The following is a 20,833-nucleotide window of genomic DNA, read 5'->3' on the forward strand; positions in this document are numbered from 1 at the left end:
TGTCCTGAAATTACTGAGTGACATTTCAGGGCCTCATTTTTCTGTGTTAATACCTTTGTTTGCTTGTTCATTTTGGGAACTGATGAAAGTTGAGAGTTCAACTGAGAGATGATGTGTCAGCGCACATTTATATTCACACTTATATATTTGTTCGTATATATGACACAAACATATATATTAACACATATATATGTTTGTGTCATTAACATTTTATCATTAATATCCTTTTCTGGATGTTTTGAGCTTTATAATTTTGTTTACAAAAAAGGTGTGTTCTTTTTGAAGTTCAAATTATTTAACAAATGTGTGTATGAGGAATTGATTCTTGTCTTTCAGTCTCTTAAATCCAGTGTATTGAGATGTGTAATAAAAATTATTTTCTTATTTTGATCTGAGAAGAATCGCAGAATAGATGTACGACTCTCATATTTGATCTATTCCATTAGATATATTGATTCAAACTCTCAATAGCTTCTTGTTTTGAGTAGTTTCTCCATTCATCTGGTATCTTCCCCTTCCCCTTAAATGTTTTACTGTAGTATTTCTCCAGATGTTTCTGGAACATGCACACAAACCACTTCCAGTAGGGCAGTTCAGAGAGATCAGAGGGGATGCTCCAGTCTGCATAAACTCCTCCTGCTCTTCTGTATTCTCGCCAGAGGACATTATCATCTGAGGCATTGGGATAAAAAGATCGACTGCTTGCCACCGCTGATGTGCAGATGCTAGTAGACAGGTTTGTCGTATTCTTGTAATGCATCCCGTTTAGTCCAATAACACGATGGAAATGAACATTGTGATCTCCATCATGGTTTTCTATGGTGGTGGTGCAGGTGGCTTTACAGAACGGACACTGAACCCAACAGCACTGACCGAAGTGATCAATCAGAAGCTTATCTGGCCTGAACTTATAGTCCAGTTTTACTGGAAAAGTTTTTGTGTTAAATCTACTGATGATGTCTGACATTATAGCAGAAAGTTCTTTTCTTATCACATCTTCTAGGAGGTTGAAATCATCAACATCATCATGTTTCACTCCACTGAGGTCTTTTTCAGAGAAGACCAGCACATCTGAGAGCTGCTGTGTGAAACTCTTCAACCACAAACCAACATCTCCTCTGTACTCTTGAACATGTTCAGTAGATTCATGAGCTGCTTTCATGATCTTCTGCTGCAGGAGTTTAATGTTCTCCTTCATCTTGGGTAAAACACTGACACTGAACTTATCAGTGATGTACCGACTGACTTCATCTCTGATGAAACTCTTGAAGTGATCTCTGGGATAATGAATGTAGTTCATGTATTTTTCAAAATCCTTCTCTTCTGCCAGTGTCTTCAGGATGTGTTTCTCCAGTTTTGATCTGTTTCCATTCAGTGATTCAGAGTTTGATCTCATTTCACCAGCCAAATCTCTGGCAGTCTTCTTGAAGACACTCTGCTCAATGGGCTCTTGAAGTTTCTGACAGATGATCTCACCAAAAATGGCAGCCGATGTTGCTCCATGGCAATATTTCTGGAAAATACTATAGTTCTCTTCTCTCTTCTTCTCATCATATTTCACAGGACTATTGGCATCCCTTTTTTTTTGTGTTGGTCAGTGATCATCTTGTTTGCTTTCTTACAGATGGAAATAACCAAATCCCTGAAGAAATCATTCTTGAAATCATATCTCACTGGTCCTTCCTGATGTTCTGTTACTCTTTTCTTAATGTAATCTGTGAGGTGTTGAATACATCTGATGTTGTAGCCCATCTTTGAAATGTTAGATGACATGATCATTGAGTCTGTATGCTGAGCAACGTCTGTGACTAATGCTCTTATTTGGGCTTCATCCTCTCTTGATAGATTGCAACCGAATATCTTAGTTGATTTGTGGGTGTTTGTGACTGATCCTGTAAATCCACTGGATTTCTTTAACTGTACATACTCTGAATAACTTGGTACAGAAAAAATATCTCTGCACTCACTTTTCTCCTTATGTTGGCCAACAGAAACACTTCCATAGGTGTCACTGAGGATCTCTCTCACATCTCTCATTATGTCAATGTCTTTGATTGGATTGGTTTCCAAAACAAATCAAACTGTTTCTTCAGTGTTTCTTCATCATTTGCTTTATCTTTCAGTTTTAAGGCAAGTTCTTTGCTCTTTTCATAGAGAGTGTTTTCATGATGTGTCCTCTGAGCATCAATCTTTTTCTTCAGGTCTCGTTGCTGAAGAACCTCATTTAATTCCCTCTTTGTTTCTTTCACAATGTTTTCCTGAAGGTCCTTGATTTTGATTTCAAATGATGTTTTCCAATGAATCAGTATATCAGCATCAGTGTCCTTTTCAAAGAATTCAGACATTGATTTTTCCACTTCTTCTCTTGTATTCATTTCTCTTTGAAGATCATTTTCCTCAACCTTATGGATAGCTTCGTTTTCTATTTGGTTGTGTAGCTTGTTCTCAGTTTCCATCATGGCTCTGCGAAGACTCCAGGTCCATTTGCTGTATTCAGTCTCCAGTTTTCTGTTAGCTGAAATCTCCAGAGATTTTTGGAAGTTGATTATGAATTGTTTATTCAGTAAAGCCTCCCAGAGATCTTTAATACGATCTTTTAAGTGTGTCAGCATCATTCCATGTGACTTTGATGCATCATTCTCTATATCAAATCTAATGACATCACTGAAACATTCTGCATCATAGTCTTCCTCTTTAGCAGCGAGTTTTGTCATCTCATCCAGTTTCTCCTGCAGTCGTCTCCTTCCCTCCATGTTTTTAAGTCCGCCTGTGACATCTGAAACGTTCTGATTCACAAACACACAGCTTGGATTCAGTCTAACCATTTTCATATTCAAAAAGACCCAAACAACAATCTGAAGAATTGACTGCATGTCAGCTGGGTTTTCTCCCAATATATTGATCAAGGTCAGATTACTAAGACCAACAACGAATGTGGCCAATTCATTGTCACGATGTCTTATTGATCTTCCAGCCAGTTCTAGAGGACGAAGACCTTCAGTATCAACGATCAGAATATAGTCAAAGTTCAGCTCTGGTTTTATCTCGTCTGAGACTTTGACCAGCTGCATGAAAGCTCCTCTGGTGCACCTGCTAGCACCAACGGCAAACTGGAGTCCAAACATGGCATTCAGCATGGTGGATTTTCCAGAGCTCTGAATCCCTAAAACTGACAGCACAAAGACTCTCTGGTCTCCCAGTTTCTGGATGAGTTCATCTATAACAGCAGAGATCCAGACCAGAGGAACATGAGCAGCATCTCCATCCATCAGCTCCAGTGGGAATCCAGAGATCATCATCTCTGCTGCAAGACTCGGGAGAGAAGAGAAGTTAAACTGCAGATCTTTCTTCTTCTTCTTCACAGATGAACATGATTCATATATCTGTCCGATCTCCCTCACAGTGGCGGCTGGTGCTAAAAAAAATTGGGGGGACGCGACAAACTGAATTATTAATCCAGGACTGAATGTAGGTTAATTGTTAAATAACAATATATAACAGTTATAATAATGTAGCTATCATTAGCCTAAAGTTTAGCTAAAAACATCAGGGTTGGGAAATAGCCAATTGCCAAATAAATCTGAATTTTTGGGCTAAATGGCGATGTATGGTATAATCTGAGTATTTAATTATTATTTTAAATACTCAGATGTATTTAATTTAAAAAAAAATATTAATATCCTGATCAATATTGTCCTACAAACAATGTTCATATTGAAGGTTATAAAAACAAACATAGTGTAACCTTGCTGTCTATCTGCAGTGTATCCAAAAAAGGGGTCACATTACATTCTAACATTGCAACATTACAATCTAAAAACAAAATAATGCTTTTTAAAGAAGTAGTTAAATTTACTAAACTTAAAAAAATAATAAATAAAATAAAAACAAAGCTAATATCATAAAAATACACATGTAGGTTTGAAATTCTCTAGCACATTTATGTTCACCAACAACAACAAATATTCAACAACAAATATTTTAGCTAAATATATTTATAATTTAGTGCTAATGTATATTTTAGTCAGAATAATTGCGCTCCTATTCTATTGCGCTCCGTCTGTTCGGCGCGCATGCACGCGGCGGCGCTCGTTCACGGAAGTTTAGCTTGCAGAAAGCTCATTCACTCATGACAGAAAACTGGAAATATTGACTTTCTAACATTAACAGATGGAGAATATGTCCGTGAAATGTAAGTTATGCACTGAGGAAATTATTGGATGTCACTTCAGCTTATGGCTAAATATTATTAGAGGTAGGCTATATTTGTTTCCACCAATCGCTGCACAAGTGAAGTTTACGTATGATGACGAAAGCACGTTAGTGCGAGCCCTCCCGGAACCCATAGAGAATGCGTTGCAGTGCCTGCAGTTCAAAAAAAAAAATCTTTGAATGTAAGTCTATGGGAACACTCTGGGCGATTCTCAGCCAGAGTGAAATCGCCCAAAAAGAGGCGGTACTCCACAGAACGTGACTTGGCGCTGATTGGACTATATCCAGAGGCAGAACAACAGTGAGTGACTGCTGCTAGCGTAACTCTGTGGTTGAATGAGATTGTGATTGAAAAAGTCCCTTTCACACTTTGGTGGTGGTGGTGCGTCGCCCGATCGCCCTAATGAAGAAACCGCCGCTGCTCCCTCATGATGTGCTCCAAACCAAAGGTTGCAGCTTGAAGATCCTCAGATATTCTCTCAAGTTCTGTCTGTTCAGCTTTCAGTTTTTCAGGTTTTTCATTGTTGTATTTAAGTTTTAAAACTGCTGACCACTTTTCATGATACTTGTGATGAAGAGCAGAAATATCTGGTGAAATATATTCATCCAGGACGATTTCAAGCCATTTAAGGAAATAGACTTGACTCTGAGCATGCAAGTGCATTTCTTTAATAAAGAACTGTATAAAAGTACTTATGTTAAATGCATGCTGCTGCTCACGTAATCGCTTCAGGTTGGCTTGTTTTTGGCTGATGTCCATTTCTGTCTCATGTGCTTGAGGTTGATATAGTTCTTTGTTTTTCTGACTCCACTGATGCCACAGTTTTCCCTGACAGGGCAGAAATGATTTTTTGATTTCTGCCAGATATTTATCCTCCAGTAAACTCATCATCTGCTGTGCTGCTTCTCTTCCTCTCCTGCAGTCTTCATCATCTTCCTCATCTACTCTGATGTCTGAGTGTTTGGACACATCTTCAAGTTTAAAAGTGGAAGATGATTCTGAGAGACAATCATTTATAGTTTGTCTGAGTTCCTCAGATACATCTGACAGATGTCTGTGCTTCAAACCAATTTTGAATTTCCCTTTGTCCATCACAGTTACAGTAGATTCATCTTCAGTGAAAAGACAAATGAGTGGCTTTCTGTTTGTGCACAGGTTTTGGATTATTGTTGAGCTTTTGTCGTTCCTGGGAAGTTGAGGTAGAAGAACAACATTGACTGAGGCCATTTCAGTGAGGATCTGCAGCTGTTTCTCATGGTCTCCTGCATCACCGTGTAGATTACAGAACGCAACACAGTCAGAGAATTTATCTGTGTTTTTCGCAGAGGGGCAGAACCAGGCGATCTCCACCACTCCATCCATCAGGACTCTGGTTCTGCTGTTGCCTGGGCAGTTCCTGTGGAAGAACGTGTTGTGTTTCTCATTGATCAGACTGTTCATCAGATGAGACTTCAATGAGGACACAGAGCCAAACCTGAAGAAAGACACCATTGGAGTTTCTGCCTTGTAGACAAAATGGGTTTGACTGATGATTTCATTGTTGTTGTTTCTCATCTTCCAGCTCTTTGTAATTTGTTTAAATGTCCAGAGAGGAAGCTCAATCTGTTGTGTGAATGGATCAGGAATAAGCAAAGGCAGAGCGTACTGACACTGTGACAGTTTAGACACCATCAACTGCTTCAGGAAACCATCAGAACAATGAAACACGGCCATCTGAACATCCATCGGGTGGAATTGCTCACTGTTGCCTTCAGTTGATTCATTGTCTATTTGTTGTGTTTGAACCTGTTCATTGGTATCTTTAACATTAGTGTATCTTACTCTGTAGTTCATCATCAGTAGTTTTTGTATGAAACTCAGAAGCAGGTCCTCTTCAGCACAGGACACAGGACAGGTCTGTAATGAATGTGCAGTTAACTGAAGAACTTCTTCTCTTTTAAATTCATTTTTGTTCTTGTCAAGATGAAGTCTGTGAAATAGATGTTCTATTTGTTTTCTTTCTGTCTTATCCTGTTGTATGTCTTGATCTGGGCTGACTTCTGCAGGTTTAATGCCTTTGTTTTCTCTCTGTTTAATAGAAAAAAAAAAAAGAAAAAAAAATGATACATATTTATCAGCGTTTTCCAGTACTCTTTTAAACAAAACTTTAATTCCCATTCAGTCAATCACGTTCAACATTACATTGATGCTGACGTATTGCGTTACTCTGTTTCTGGTTGCGGTCGTTTGTTGGCTTCATTGAAACCGCTCTGCAGCCTCCACCACTCTCACTACCCTCAATGGAGGGGCCAACAAGGGTTACATGGAGATTCCACAGGTGAAGCATGCAGTTGCGGTGCATTTATGCCCGCAAAGTGCTGCCACCTGGTGTGACAATCCCTCAGGTTCAGCAGCGTCCTGTTTACCTCAGTGGCAAACAAAGACACCACTGCCCTGCGTGAGAAAATTGTGGCACTCCTGGCGAAGGACACAATAGAGCCTGTCCCTCCAGCCGAGATTAAGTATGGGTATTACAGCCCGTACTTCATCATACCCAAGAAAGGCGGTGGGTTACGGCCAATCTTGGATCTACGTCTCTTGAATTTGGCCCGTTCAAGACGCTCATGCAGAAGCGCATTCTCACTTGCGCTCGCCCCAGGATTGGTTTGGAGCGATCAACCTGAAGAAACGTATTTTCATGTCTAGATCTTACCTCCACACTGCTCATTCCTACATTTTTCTTTTGAGGTTCGAGCATATCAGTACAAGATCCTCCCCTTTAAGCGGTCCCTGTCTCCCCTTGCTTTACCACAGTTGCGGAGGCTGCCCGTACCCTCCTCAGGGATGACTGCCTCATTCTAGCGTACTCTTGGGATCAGTTATGTGAACACAGGGACCTGGTGCCTGGTGCATTCAGACCATAGTCAGACCTTGTCTTTCTACTGGCCAGAGTGCCCTTAGAACAGGTGTACAGGCATGTTGTTGTTACAACAGATGCCTTCAGAATGGGCTAGGGTGCTATGTGCAACAGGCGTACAACTTCAGGCTCCTGGACTGGACCTCACCTGCACTGGCATACCAATTGCCTGGAGTTGCTGGCAGTGATGCTCGCCCTGCAGCGGTTTTAACCGATGCATTCAGGGCAAGCACCTATTGGTCCGCACAAACAACACTGTGACTGTTTTGTACATCAATAGCCAAGGCTGGGTACGCTCACGTTGCATGTCACAACTCACAACTCACCTGCCATATCCTCCTCTGGAATCAGTAAAGGCTCAAGTCGCTGTGCACCATTCACATCCCGGGGAGCTTAATCATGCGGTGCATTCTCATGACAGCTCATATTCCAGAGAGAATGGAGACTCCACCCCCAGGTGGTCCAGATGATCTGGAGTCAATTTGGGGATGCACAGGCAGACCTCTCTGCCTCCCAGGAGTCCTCCTACTGCTAATTGTTCTATTCTCTGACCAAGGGGACCCTCGGCACAGATGCGCTGGCACACAGCTGCCCCAGGGCCTACGCAAGTATGCGTTTCTCCCAGTGAGCCTGCTCGCACAGACACTGTGCAAAGTCAGGGAGAATGAAGAGCAGGTCTTGATGGTTATGCCTTACTGGCCACCCGGACATGGTTTTCTGACCTGGAACTCCTCACAACAATCCCTTCCTGGTGGATTCCCCTGAGCAAGGACCTGCTTTCTCAGGTATGTGGCACCATATGGCACCCTCGTCCAGACCTCTCTAATATCCAGGTGTGGTCTTTGGACAAGACGTGAGGACTTAAGTGGCCTACTCTTAAGTTTTAGTCCCCTTTAAAGCTCAGGTACAAGTCAGTGCACACACTTTTTCTTTTGTTAAATTTCGCGCTGGGTAGGTTACGACTGTGTGAGAGCAGTTGCCAAATGGGCACGTTACAGCCTGCGAGCATCTGTGTCTCCGACACTCGTAACACAGTTCAGTGGCTGGAGGGAGCGTCTCTGTTACTGATGTAACCCTCGTTCTCTGAACGAGGAAACAGAGACGTTACGTCCCTTCTGCCACAGCCCTGATCTACCGCTGAATGGCCTACGTCATTATTGATGTATTCATTAGTTCAAGGAACGAGGGTTACATTAGTAACCGAGACATTTCATCTGGGCTTTCTTTCATTTTAGCTGTTCGCTGCTTGTATTAATCAGCTTGTTTGTTTGTTCCATACATACTGTCAGTCTGTGCATTAGTGGCAGGAATTTTTCACTGACTATTTCTGTAACAGGAAACAAGTTTGAATCACTTGCTTTCCCAAAACAATGAACAGATGAGTGGTTATACTACAAATGTAATGTAATCATGTGCATTTCTGTTGGCCTTCATATGTAGCCTCAGTGATCTGATCACAAAACGTTTTAGACTCTGTTTACAATTGATTCATTCTCTCAACAAAATTGTTTTAAAAAACACCCACACAGCACCACTATTATCTGGAACAATTAGTCATTATTCCTATTGAGGTGTTTAAAGTGTTAAAATGCTATCAATGTACATGAATCAATTCTCTCCAGGTTTCTCTGAACACTCACCTGTAGTGAATCATCAGTTTCAGAACAGGTCTTCATCTCATCTTTCACTTGTTCATATTCCTCTTTCCACTCCAATTTTCTTCTGTTTAGTTCATCTTCATGCTGTTCTTCAAGGAGTTTCAATGTTTCTTCAAAAGACTTTTGTTGGTCTTCTCTCGTGTTTCTTTCTTCTTTCAGTCTTTTCTCAAAATCTTGTAGTTGTTCTTGTTTCTCTCTTTCAATTCTCTCTTTCTCTCTGACTATTCCCTCTATTTCACTCATGAGTCTCTGATATCGATCATCAGAAATCTCTTTTTCTCTCTCCAATCTCTTCTTTTCCTCCTCTTCTCTTTTTTCTTTCTTTCTCTTGTTTCAGTCTTTCATCTTCCATCATCATCCTCATTGTCTTTTTCTCATCTTCTAATTTGTTCATCAGTTCTTCTTTTTCTTTGTTCATTTGCTCCACTTTCTCCATCAAGATCTTCATGTTGTTATCATTAGCTTCATGTTTAGATTGAATATCTTTTCTCTCTATTTCCATTCTCTCTCTCTCTCTTGTTTCAGTCTCTGATTAAATTCATCCCAAATTCTTTGTTCATTCAGTCTTCTTTTCTCATCCTCTTCTTCTCTTCTCTTCTCTTCTTCTTTTTGTTTCTGTCTCTCCCATTCCTCTCGTTCTTGCTTCAGCTTTTCACTGATCTCTCTCTCTTTCTCCTCTTTCTCTTTTATTTCAGTTTTGTATTGTTCTTCCCTCTCATTAAACTCTTCTTCTCTTCTCTTTCTCTCTTTGTCATGACTCTGTCTTTTGTGACGGCTGTATACTTTGTATTGTCGTCTTTGCCGTGTTTGGGTGTGTTTTGCTCCTCCTACAGATGCGCTGCGGAGCTGAGGCAATCAGGTGGATTGGGTGCACCGGTGCACAGGTGTGCCTGTCATTAAAAGCTTCCTGTTTGGCGTCCTCATGGAGCGTTCCATTTTGTCACATCGATCCCTGGCCAGGACCGAGATGTTGATCGGCGTTGCGGCGTATTGCGAGAACTTGAGAGACAGTCTTTGTTATGAAGAATGTGAAAATAAAGAGAGTATTGTAACCGCCGTAAACGTTTCCTCCTCCTTCATTGTTGCTCCCTAATAAGGGCGTAACAATTGGGGGCTCGTCCGGGATTTGAACCCGGGACCTCTCGCACCCAAAGCGAGAATCATACCCCTAGACATACCCTAAGCCGGTGGGCGTAACAATTGGGGGCTCGTCGAACTAAATTTGTGTTTGGATTCGTGCGAATGATTTTGAAAAAATGTTGTCTTTGAAGGAGGGTAAAAGGTAGGATATTTGAATTGAACATATTTGTATATTATCCGCCTATTTGTAAATTGAAAAGTTGGAACGCTCCATTAATTAGTTAGGCTCTATGACATAATTTGTTGGGAGTATTTAAAGAACAAACCTTCCGGGTAGGTTTAGTGCGTGTCTTTGGGCACGTAGTTTTTTTTATTTTAGTTTGTTATTTTTGGTTGGCTCGGGGCTTAGAGCAGTTGTCTCGGGGGCACATCCGAGGTTTGGGGGGCGACTCGGCAATTGGTCGTCTTCCCAAACTTGCGGGATTTAGTGCGTAAGTACCCGGTCTTGGGCCAACTGAAGACTAGGGTTTATTTAGTTTAAATGGATGGTTTAGTTTCTTTAAATAAACCTTGATTTGTCATTTAAAAAAAAAAAAAAAAAGTCTTTTCTTCTCTCTCTTTGTGCGTAATATTTGATGAGCGTGTGTTTTGTAAGCATGATTATTGGTAATTATGGCGACCGATGTTATTGAATCATTTGCTGAGGAATTGTTAGAGGAAATTACCAAAGAGCAATTGTTAGAGTTAGCTGCGCATTATAAAATCGAGCTAACGTATAATCAAAAAAGGTCAAAAGACGGAATTAAGCTAATCCTTGAAACTGCGCTGTGTGATCTTAAAATCTTGAGAAGAAAATCTAAATTGCCTGATTCAGCTGCGTTGCCTGCCTTAAGCACGCCTATTCCAACTACTCTTCCGTTGTCTGCTTTAAGCACTCTTTCATTTGAGCAACAGAAAGAGTTGTTGATGATACAACGTGATACGGAGTGTGAGAAGCGTCGTTTGGAATGTGAGAAGGTCCAAATGGAGCTACAGTTGGAGAAAAGCCGACAAGAGTTAGAGCAACAGCGTTTAGAGATTGAAAGGCGTCGACTAGAGTTACACGAAGAAGGTAAGCTGGTGGGTGCAGGTTTTGATACTGATTCGACAAAACTGAGTGTGGCTCATAACTTACGTTTAGTACCGCCGTTTAATGAGGCTGAGGTGGAGATTTTTTTTCTCCTGTTTGAGCGAGTCGCAGCAGCGTATAAATGGAGTAATGTTGAACGCGCTATGTTGCTTCAGTGCGTTTTAACAGGTAAAGCCCAGCAAGCCTATTCTACGCTATCGGATGCTGACAGACAGAATTATGAAGCCATTAAAGCGGCGGTGTTAAAAATTAATGAGCGTGTCCCAGAGAGTTATCGGCAAAAGTTCCGTACGTTACAGCGAAAGGTGAATGAAACAAATGTTGAGTTCGTAAGAGAATTGACTGTGCAGTTTGATCGTTGGTATACAGCGGCAGATAGTACAACAATGGATAAGCTGAGAGAGTTAATTTTATTTGAACAATACAGAAATACACTTCCTGAGATGATAGCTACTTATGTTGCGGAACGTCAGGTTAAAACTGCTTCAGAAGCTGCACTGCTGGTGGATGACTGGGAACTTATTCATAAGCCCCGTGCTGATGAATTCAGTGATCGTCAGGTTCATGCACGGGGGAATTCTTCCGTTGTCCCTATGGGTCCAGTCAGGCGTTTTTAAAAAAAAAAATCAAGTGACTATGATAACTGTAACTACTGTCTGGGTAAAGGACATTGGAAGTCAAATTGTCCAGTGCTTAAATCAAAATTTGTTAGACACGCCCATTCCGTGAAGCCTGCTGTCCTGACTACTTCTGTTCCGGTATTAAATCAGGCCAGTACTTTGAAAGGAATACCGGTGGTAGCACCTAAGAATGTAGAGAATCACCAGCAGTTATTTGAACCATTCATTTCTAATGGTTTTGTGTCGCTTCCAGGTGGTGGTGAGAAAGTAGCAGTGAAAATTCTCCGGGACACGGGGTCATCCGAGTCGTTTATTTTGAAGTCTGTGTTGCCCTTCTCAACTGAGTCGCACACTGGTAGCTCGCTTTTGATTCGTGGCATTGGGCTTAATACATTATCCGTACCCCTGCATAAAGTTGATTTGGCCTGTGAACTAGTGCATGGGGTGGTGGATCTTGGTATACGCCCTATTCTACCTGTTGATGGCGTTTCACTGATCCTCGGAAATAACTTAGCCGGCGGACGCGTTTGGGTTAATGAATCGCCCTCTCTGGTTGTGACTGATGCACCGTCCTGTATTGATGGTTCGGATGACAGTGCGCAACAATATCCGAAAGTGTTCGTCGCGTGTGCAGTGACTCGTTCTGGTGCTCAACCTAGGGCTGAAGAGAAAATCAGTGACGCTGAATCGTGTTTCGTTTTGAGTGATTATCCCATTGTGGTTTCTCTGGAAGAGTTGTCTATTGAACAGCAAAATGATGAAACATTAAAACCACAATTTGAACAGGTTGTTGACAGCACTGAAATTCGTGACAGAGCGCAAGGCTATTTTATTGAACAGAGTGTTTTACTGAGGAAGTGGTCCCCGCATGCTGTTGATGGTATGGGTGATTCTGTCATTCAGGTTGTGATACCAGTAAAGTTTCGTTCGTTAGTGTTGAAAATGGCTCACGATCAGCTCGCCGGTCATGCTGGTGTTCAGAAAACGTATGACAGAATTCTTCGCTACTTTTACTGGCCTCGTATTAAAAAGGACGTTGCCAGTTTTATTAAGACCTGTCATACCTGCCAGCTTACCGGCAAACCGAACCAGTTGTTAAAACTGGCTCCTCTGCAACCAATTCCGTCTGTATGTCAACCGTTCGAACATCTCATTATTGATTGCGTCGGTCCTCTTCCTCGTTCGAAAGCTGGAAGTGAGTACCTGTTGACAGTGATGTGTCAAGTTACGCGTTATCCAGCTGCGTACCCATTGCGCTCGATTAATACAAAATCTATTGTGAAAGCGCTTACTCAGTTCGTGTCTATTTTTGGGTTACCAAATATTATTCAATCGGACCAAGGAAGTAATTTTACTTCGAAATTGTTTGCGGAGGTGCTTTTCGAGCTGGGTATTAAACACAATTTGTCAACCGCGTATCACGCCCAGAGTCAAGGGGCACTCGAACGTTTTCATTCTACGTTAAAATCACTATTGAGAGCCTACTGTCTGGAAATGCAGCGGGACTGGGAAGAGGGTCTTCCGTGGTTGATGTTGGCAGCCAGGGAGGTCACGCAGCAGAGTATTGGGTTTAGCCCAAATGAGCTGGTTTTTGCACACAAAGGGTTATTGGGTTATTAGCTGTCTTGTGTGGTCAATGGGTGATTCAGAACCACCGAAAAAAATTTCAGAGTACGTGCTGGGTTTTCGTCGTCGGCTTTCATTAGCTGGGGAGTTAGCTGGGAAATGTTTAAATAAAACTCAGGGGAAAATGAAAAAGTTGTTTGACCGTTACACTGAACCTCGGAAGTTTAGTGTTGGAGATCAGGTCCTTGCACTTCTGTCTGTAGTAGATTCCCCGTTCCAGGCCAAATATACTGGGCCGTATGAGATAATACATTGCGGGGCCATGGATAATTACACGATTCTGATGCCAGACCGAAGAAAGAGATCCCAAGTCTGTCATGTAAATCTCCTTAAGCCTTATTATCAGCGAAACCGACCGGTCTCAGTGCCAGTGGCGCCTGGGGTGCTAGTGGACAGCTCCCCTCAGTCAGGTGTTTCACGGGACATGAGTATGCCTGTGGACGAATTAGAATCTCCTGATGACTGCGTGTTACTGGGTCGTTTAAAAAATTCTGAAACGTTGAAAAACCTGTCTTCCAATCTTAAACATTTGGACGCGATGCAAAATCAAGAATTGATTAGTTTGCTTTCTGAGTTCCCGGAGCTGTTTTCGGATGTTCCAACCCAAACGACACAGTTAGAGCATGATATTGAGGTGGGCGAGGCTGCTCCTGTCCGTCAGCGTTTTTACAGGGTTCCACTGAATAAATGAGAGGTGTTAGAAAAGGAAGTCCAGTATTTGCTGGATAATGGATTAGCCGAGCCTTCATTTTCCAGCTGGTCCTCGCCGTGTCTGTTAGTTAAAAAATCTGATGGCACGTTCCGTTTTTGGACAGATTATAGGAAACTAAATTCTGTTACAAGACCAGACTCCTTCCCTCTGCCGAGAATGGAGGACTGTGTCGATCAGGTCGGTGCCGCAAAATTTGTGACAAAATTAGATTTACTTAAAGGCTATTGGCAGATTCCGCTGACAGAGCGCGTGCGCGAGGTTTCATCATTTATAACACCTAACGGATTATTTTCTTACCGGGTTATGAGCTTCGGTCTTCGAAACGCACCTGCGACGTTTCAAAGAATGATGAATAAAGTCATTGCGGGACTAAAAGGCGTGAAGGTTTATTTAGATGATACGATCGTGGTAAGTGATACGTGGTCAGAACATCTTAAACGTTTACATTTACTTTTAGTCCGTCTCTCTCAAGCAAATCTTACATTGAATCTTGCTAAGTGCGAGTTTGCAGGAGCGACAGTTTCGTATCTCGGTAAGGTAGTGGGGCAAGGACAGGTGCGTCCAGTGAGGGAGAAGGTGAGAGCAATAGATGAATATCCTGTTCCGGTTACTGAAAAGGAGTTAATGAGCTTTCTAGGTCTGGTGGGATTCTACCGCTGTTTCTGTAGGAACTTTTCGACGGTCGTTGCCCCTTTAACGGACTTATTGAAAGCTAAAGCCTTGTTCATTTGGTCTGAGTCTTGGCACCTCATGGCACCTCAGCTGGAGAAAACTTTTAAGATTCAGGTAGATGCCAGTAAAGAGGGAGCAGGGGCAGTGTTAATTCAAGAGGATGATGCAGGTATTGAGCGGCCGGTTTGTTTTTTCTCGCGGAAGTTCAATAGTCATCAAAGAAACTACTCCACAATTGAAAAGGAGGCACTTGCGTTAATTTTAGCACTCCAACATTTCGAAGTGTATGTAGGTGGGAACAGCTCAGCAGTAATAGTTTATAGTGACCATAATCCGCTTACATTTTTACATTCTCTTAAAAATCCAAATCAACGGCTGATGCGTTGGTGCCTGTTTTTTCAGCCCTTTCATTTAGATGTTAGGCATTTGAAGGGCTCAGAAAATATAGTGGCCGATGCACTGTCTAGGGCACCATTGTAAAACATTTTGTAAGCTGTGCCTTGGATGAAGAGTAACAGGTTTGTTTTTTCTATTTATTATTCTATCCACGTGGGGAAATGTTGTTGATATTGTGTATGTATAGGCCTATACTAAAATTATGGTTGGTGCAGTTATGAATGCTTCTTGTTGGCGGAAACTTATTGGTTTCCTTTTCTTAAGGGGGGGAGTGTGACGGCTGTATACTTTGTATTGTCGTCTTTGCTGTGTTTGGGTGTGTTTTGCTCCTCCTACAGATGCGCTGCGGAGCTGAGGCAATCAGGTGGATTGGGTGCACCGGTGCACAGGTGTGCCTGTCATTAAAAGCTTCCTGTTTGGCGTCCTCATGGAGCGTTCCATTTTGTCACATCGATCCCTGGCCAGGACCGAGATGTTGATCGGCGTTGCGCCGTATTGCGAGAACTTGAGAGACAGTCTTTGTTATGAAGAATGTGAAAATAAAGAGAGTATTGTAACCGCCGTAAACGTTTCCTCCTCCTTCATTGTTGCTCCCTAATAAGGGCGTAACACTTTCATTCTCTTTTCTGTTTTTCAGTTTGTCTATTTCTGCGTCATATTTGATTTGAAGTTTTTCTCTTTCTGCTTTTATTTTCTCCTTTTCTTGCTTCATTTGCTCAATTTCATGCTCAAATGCCTCTCGTTCTCTTCTCAGCTCATCTCGTATCTGTCTCTGATGTGCCTCTTGTTCTGTTATTTCTTTTTTGAGTTGCTCTTCTCTTCTCTTTCTGTCTTTGTCATGATTATGTCTTTCTTCCTCCATCATCATCTTAATTCTCTGTTTCTCTTCTTCTAGTTTGATCATCAATTCTTCTTTTTCTCTGTTCATTTGTTCCACTATCTCCATTAGGAGCTTCATGTTTTCTTCTGCTTCATGTTTAGATTGAAGATCTTCTTTCTTTCTTTTCATTCTCTCTTTCCCTTGTTTAAGTCTCAGATTAAATTCATCCCAAACTCTCTGTTCCTTCTCTTTTCTTTTCTTATCCTCTTCTTCTGTTCTCATCTTTTCCTCTCTATGTTTCTGTTTCTCTCAGTCCTCTCGTTCTCTTCTCATCTCTATTTTATATTGTTTCTCTCTCTCTCTAAATTCTTATTCTCTTCTCTTTATCTCTCTGTCATGATTCTGTCTTTCTTCCTCCATCATAATCATCATTCTTTCTTTCTCTTCTTCGTGTTTGGTCAAGAGTTCTTCTCTTTCTTTTAGTTGCTCCTCTTTCTCCATCAGGAACTTCATTGTTTGCTCTTGTTTTTCTCTTTCCATCTGTCTGAACATCTTACACGAGTAGAAACTCCCTCCGTTTGCTTTCACCATGAGGGTTCTGATCTTCTCCAGTAGATCAGACACCTGTGTTCGGTCTCCAGTCTGATTATTATTGAACACATGGAATCTGTTTCCACACGCTTCTATAAGATTCATCAAAGGAGATCCAGGTTTTCCCAAACACTGTTCAATGGTTTTGTTCTTCAGACCATCTCCCCTTGTGAAGAGCACCATGGTGTACATTAAAGAGTTTTCACCAAATGTCTCTTGGATGATCTTCACTGATTTTGCTTCTTCTGGAGTGAATCGTCCCAGTGGAATCAGTAAGAGAAACACATGCGGTCCAGGCAGTACCATGGAGATGCAGTTGGTGATTTCTCTCTGGATCTCCTCATTGGTAAGTTCAGTATCAAATAGTCCTGGAGTGTCGATCACAGTAACGTGTCGGCCGTTGATTTCCGCTGTTTCTCTCTGAGTCTCACTTGTAACTGATTGAAAAGATTCTTCTGCTGTAAACGCATCCCTTCCTAAGATGGTGTTTCCTGTTGCACTCTTCCCAGCTCCAGTTTTTCCCAGCAGCACAATCCTCAGATCATCTCGACTCTCTTTTGAACCTGTAAAAGAAGAAATGCATTAGTCTTAAAGCCTAAAAACAGTCTTTCAAAAGTTTAATTCTGTCATTTTTACATTGATCTTTCACATTTTCATAACCCTGTTTGTGAGAGGTCTACTGCCTACTTGTTTAGTATATCATATCAACATATCAGACATATTGTTAAGTGGCATGATTGGTATGTTGTACTGTAGGGCAGCACGATTTTGGGAAAAATATCTAACTGCAATTTTTCTGGTTAAAATTGCGATTTGTGATTTAAAATGTGATTTTTAAAACAAATTAACATTATTATTTTTTTAATAAGAAACACCAGGTTTATTGTGCTTGTTTGTAAGGCTGCCCAATTTGGCCCAAAATGTTGTGCTTATATATTAAGAATAATAATATTAATTATTATTATTGCTAAATAAAAAAATAATAAAAGCGGACAAAATATGCAATACAACAAATATGTATTACTGTGAGGTGGGTGTTTAATATGGAGCAGGAAAAATGGCAAAGATTTGGCAAAGATTATACATATATAATTTTAATAAGTATTTTATAGATTTTTATTTTTAAACACTGGAGTGAGCGTTTATAACTTTACATAAAAACTAACTTTATTTATTTATGAAGTTTGTCCACCTTATTTTGCAATACGGATGAAAGCTGTGAATGTGCAAGACGTACGATTCATTAGCTGCAATAGCTAAATAACTAAGAATAACAAAGTGCAGTAAACGGTGAGACTATTTGCACTTCAAACCAGTGTGTTTATTAGTAATAAATATTTAAAAAATATATATGATAACAATTGATTTCAATATCTGCATAGACTATTTTTTACTGCTAAAATAACTGTAAGTGGAAGACACTGGAAACATCACTGAAATTGAAAATGCGTCCACTCTTACGATAAGGTGGATACAGTTTATAAAATTACAGAAAAACTTTTAGCCTCAACACTCCAGATAATTATTGTATATCTGTTATGGCCAAAATGATCAGTTATCAATAAACAATTCTAATAATCTGCTTTTCCTATGGAACGCAGGAGCTTGATCTTGTTTTGTAGTTGTAGTTGAATTTTATGAGTTCGGAATTTCACCTCTACTGTATAAAACTATTAACATACAAAAAAAAACACAAATTGGTAAAATTTTTAAATGTCAGAATTCAAAACTTTTAGTAATTTTTTTAGCTCCAAAGTTTAAGACCCAAACTGATTATCAGGTCATTACCTTGTGGCAGAAAATGTGTCTCTAGTGAATGAATTTTCTTCTTCATTTCTTCAAATTTCAGCATTTTTTAAATCTGTGCCTCCAAAAATGTCTCTGTGGAGAAAAACCCGCCTCTGTTTTCTTCCACCATATGCTCAACATTCTCCATCAATGTGGACACTTGTGTGGTGGGACCAAAGAAATGATGTCGTCCTCCAAAACTCTCAATGACAGACTTTGTATCTTCATTTAGTTCTGTTGTCGTTTGCTCCAAATTCTGCATTATAAGAACCATGATGTGTTTCTTGATTCTTGAGCTGAAAATCCTCTGGATCTCCTCCATTTCTGCTTTGTCTTCATCTGTAAGTGGAGCGTCAGGAATAATGAATAGGAAAACATGAACTCCAGGATCACAGAGAGACACACAGCGGAGAGTAAGACGCATCACTTCCTCCTCTGAAAGCCGAGTGTTGAACAGAGCTGGAAGCTCCACCAGACTGATCAGATGTCCATGAAGCTCCACGTCTGATCTTCTGTCTGTCTGCTGCAGGATCAGCTCTGATATGGAGGATTTTAATGTGCCGTCGCTCCCACACACAACCAGATTCAGCTTCACGCCCTCTGAAACAGATAGTAGAATACTAAAATGAAACAAAAAACGTATACTGCACTGTTAGAAAGTTCTTGTAATTTTACAGGAAATTCCTGGCTAATAGTTGCCGTAAATTTACTGTAAACAGTATACAGGGCTGTTATTGTAATACTTAATACAACATCCCTACTGTAATTAATTACAATAATCATGTAAATTTACTGGTATTTGCCAGGAATTTCCTGTAATTTCACAGGATAGAATACTGTAAATATTACAGCAAAATGTTATATTTACGGCAACTCAGTAGCCAGGAATTTCCTGTAATTTCACAGGACAAATCAATATACTGTAAAACATTACAAGTATAAATATTACAAGTAAAAAGCTGTCATTTTCCGTATTGGCCAATTAAAAACACAACAATGGTATATTTTCTTTTTTTTTAATTAACAAACTGTGCAAAAATACATATTACAAAAGTATCCACTTTATCACACATAAAACAAAATTTTACTTTTAAAGAGATACTCCACTTTTTTTGGAAATAGGCTCATTTTACAACTCCCCCAAAGTTAACAGTTGAGTTTTACCGTTTTCGAATCCATTCAGCCGATCTCCGGGTCTTTAGAAGAATGTCAGAGTTTTTGGTCCCATTGACTTCCATAGTATATATTTTTTCCTACAATGGAAGTCAATGGGACCAAAAACTGTCTGGTTACTGACATTCTTCTAAAGACCCGGAGATCGGCTGAATGGATTCGAAAACGGTAAAACTCAACTGTTTAACTCTGGGGGAGTTGTAAAATGAGCCTATTTCCAAAAAAAGTGGAGTATCCCTTTAATGAAGAAGCTCACTTCCAGACGTCCAGGCAGCCTATCATCAGGGGGAACACGATGATATGGAACAAAGGTGTCCAGCCAGACTTGAACTGCATAGGGGAAGTTGTTCATGTTACTATCCCATCAACTCAAAGTCCAGTTTTCTTAGGAGGGTGCAAACAGGTGCGTTGAGCCTGTGTCTCTTCTCGGCTTTACTGCCCGTCTGGGAGTGGATTCCACAAAAAGCTCTGAAAATCGAGAGAGAGGAAAAAAGTTAAAGTTTTCATATCTGTTAAATAATGACAAATACTGTATAAAAAACATAAGTAATCTACTTGCTCATAAAATAAAATGACTTTGATGTATTTATTTAACATTAACAACTTTAACCATACAATTTAATTTAATGAATTAATGAAAGTTGTTAAATTGTTGTCCGTCAGTCTCTTCTGTTTACACAAATTATGTCCTGCAGGGGAAAACCAACTCTACTATAGAACAGACACTTAACAGCAATAGCTGGGTCTCCATCCAACTTTTTAATGCACATTTTAACCATTTGAAAAAGAAATCCTGACTGGAAACGGTTAAAATTCACATAAAATATTCTAATGTGAACAAAAACTTCTATGTGGATTGACAAATTTGCATTTTTTGCAATTATATCAGGTGTTTCAAGTTGCCCTGTCAACCTTACGTTTTGATCCCACAGCTGTTCACGACTCCTAGGTGCGCGACCATTTATAATTCGCATAACAGAGTTGATTGAAATGCTCTCCAATTTGAGGGTTTTTTTGCCAAATTTTTACGAATGCGTTTAAAAGTTATGTTTTAATTGGATGGAAACCTATCTATTGACATCATTGCATACACTGTTAACCCTTGCTGTAAAATTCTGACAATATTATACCATTTTCCATTAAAACAGTAATATACCGTAGAAAATAAAAGTAGCCTACAGGAATATACTGTGAATTAACAGTGCTCAAAGTCGACACTCAGAGGCTGTTTTCCCAATCACACCCTATACCCTCATTCACTATTCTCTACATTAGTTCACTAATATAGTCCACTTGAATGAAAAGAAGTGAGTGAATTGAGACACTGATGAACACCTGATAAGCAGAATCACTGAAGGACAGAGAAAAAAGAACAGAAAAAAGAGAAACACAAAACCCAGCTAACAAAAATATGTTCTAAGAACGTTGTGGGAACGTTGATTTGGAATGTTCTAAAAAT

General features: G+C 40.3%; 1 protein-coding gene across 1 annotated transcript; it reads right to left on the minus strand.

The window, feature by feature from the left end:
• Positions 1-442: 442 nt before the first annotated feature.
• Positions 443-18,801, minus strand: LOC311081342 (interferon-induced very large GTPase 1-like; the record flags this gene model as incomplete). Its single annotated transcript, XM_084111884.1, is given in 8 exon segments — positions 443-1,581; positions 1,584-2,058; positions 2,061-3,396; positions 4,626-6,280; positions 8,750-9,016; positions 9,326-9,511; positions 16,210-16,976; positions 18,202-18,801. Coding segments are annotated over 8 exon segments (5,889 nt in total). The 5' UTR covers positions 18,266-18,801.
• Positions 18,802-20,833: the final 2,032 nt, after the last annotated feature.

Source organism: Abramis brama (genome assembly GCF_963993115.1).
Source record: "Abramis brama genome assembly, chromosome: 1".
Lineage (NCBI taxonomy): Eukaryota > Metazoa > Chordata > Actinopteri > Cypriniformes > Leuciscidae > Abramis > Abramis brama.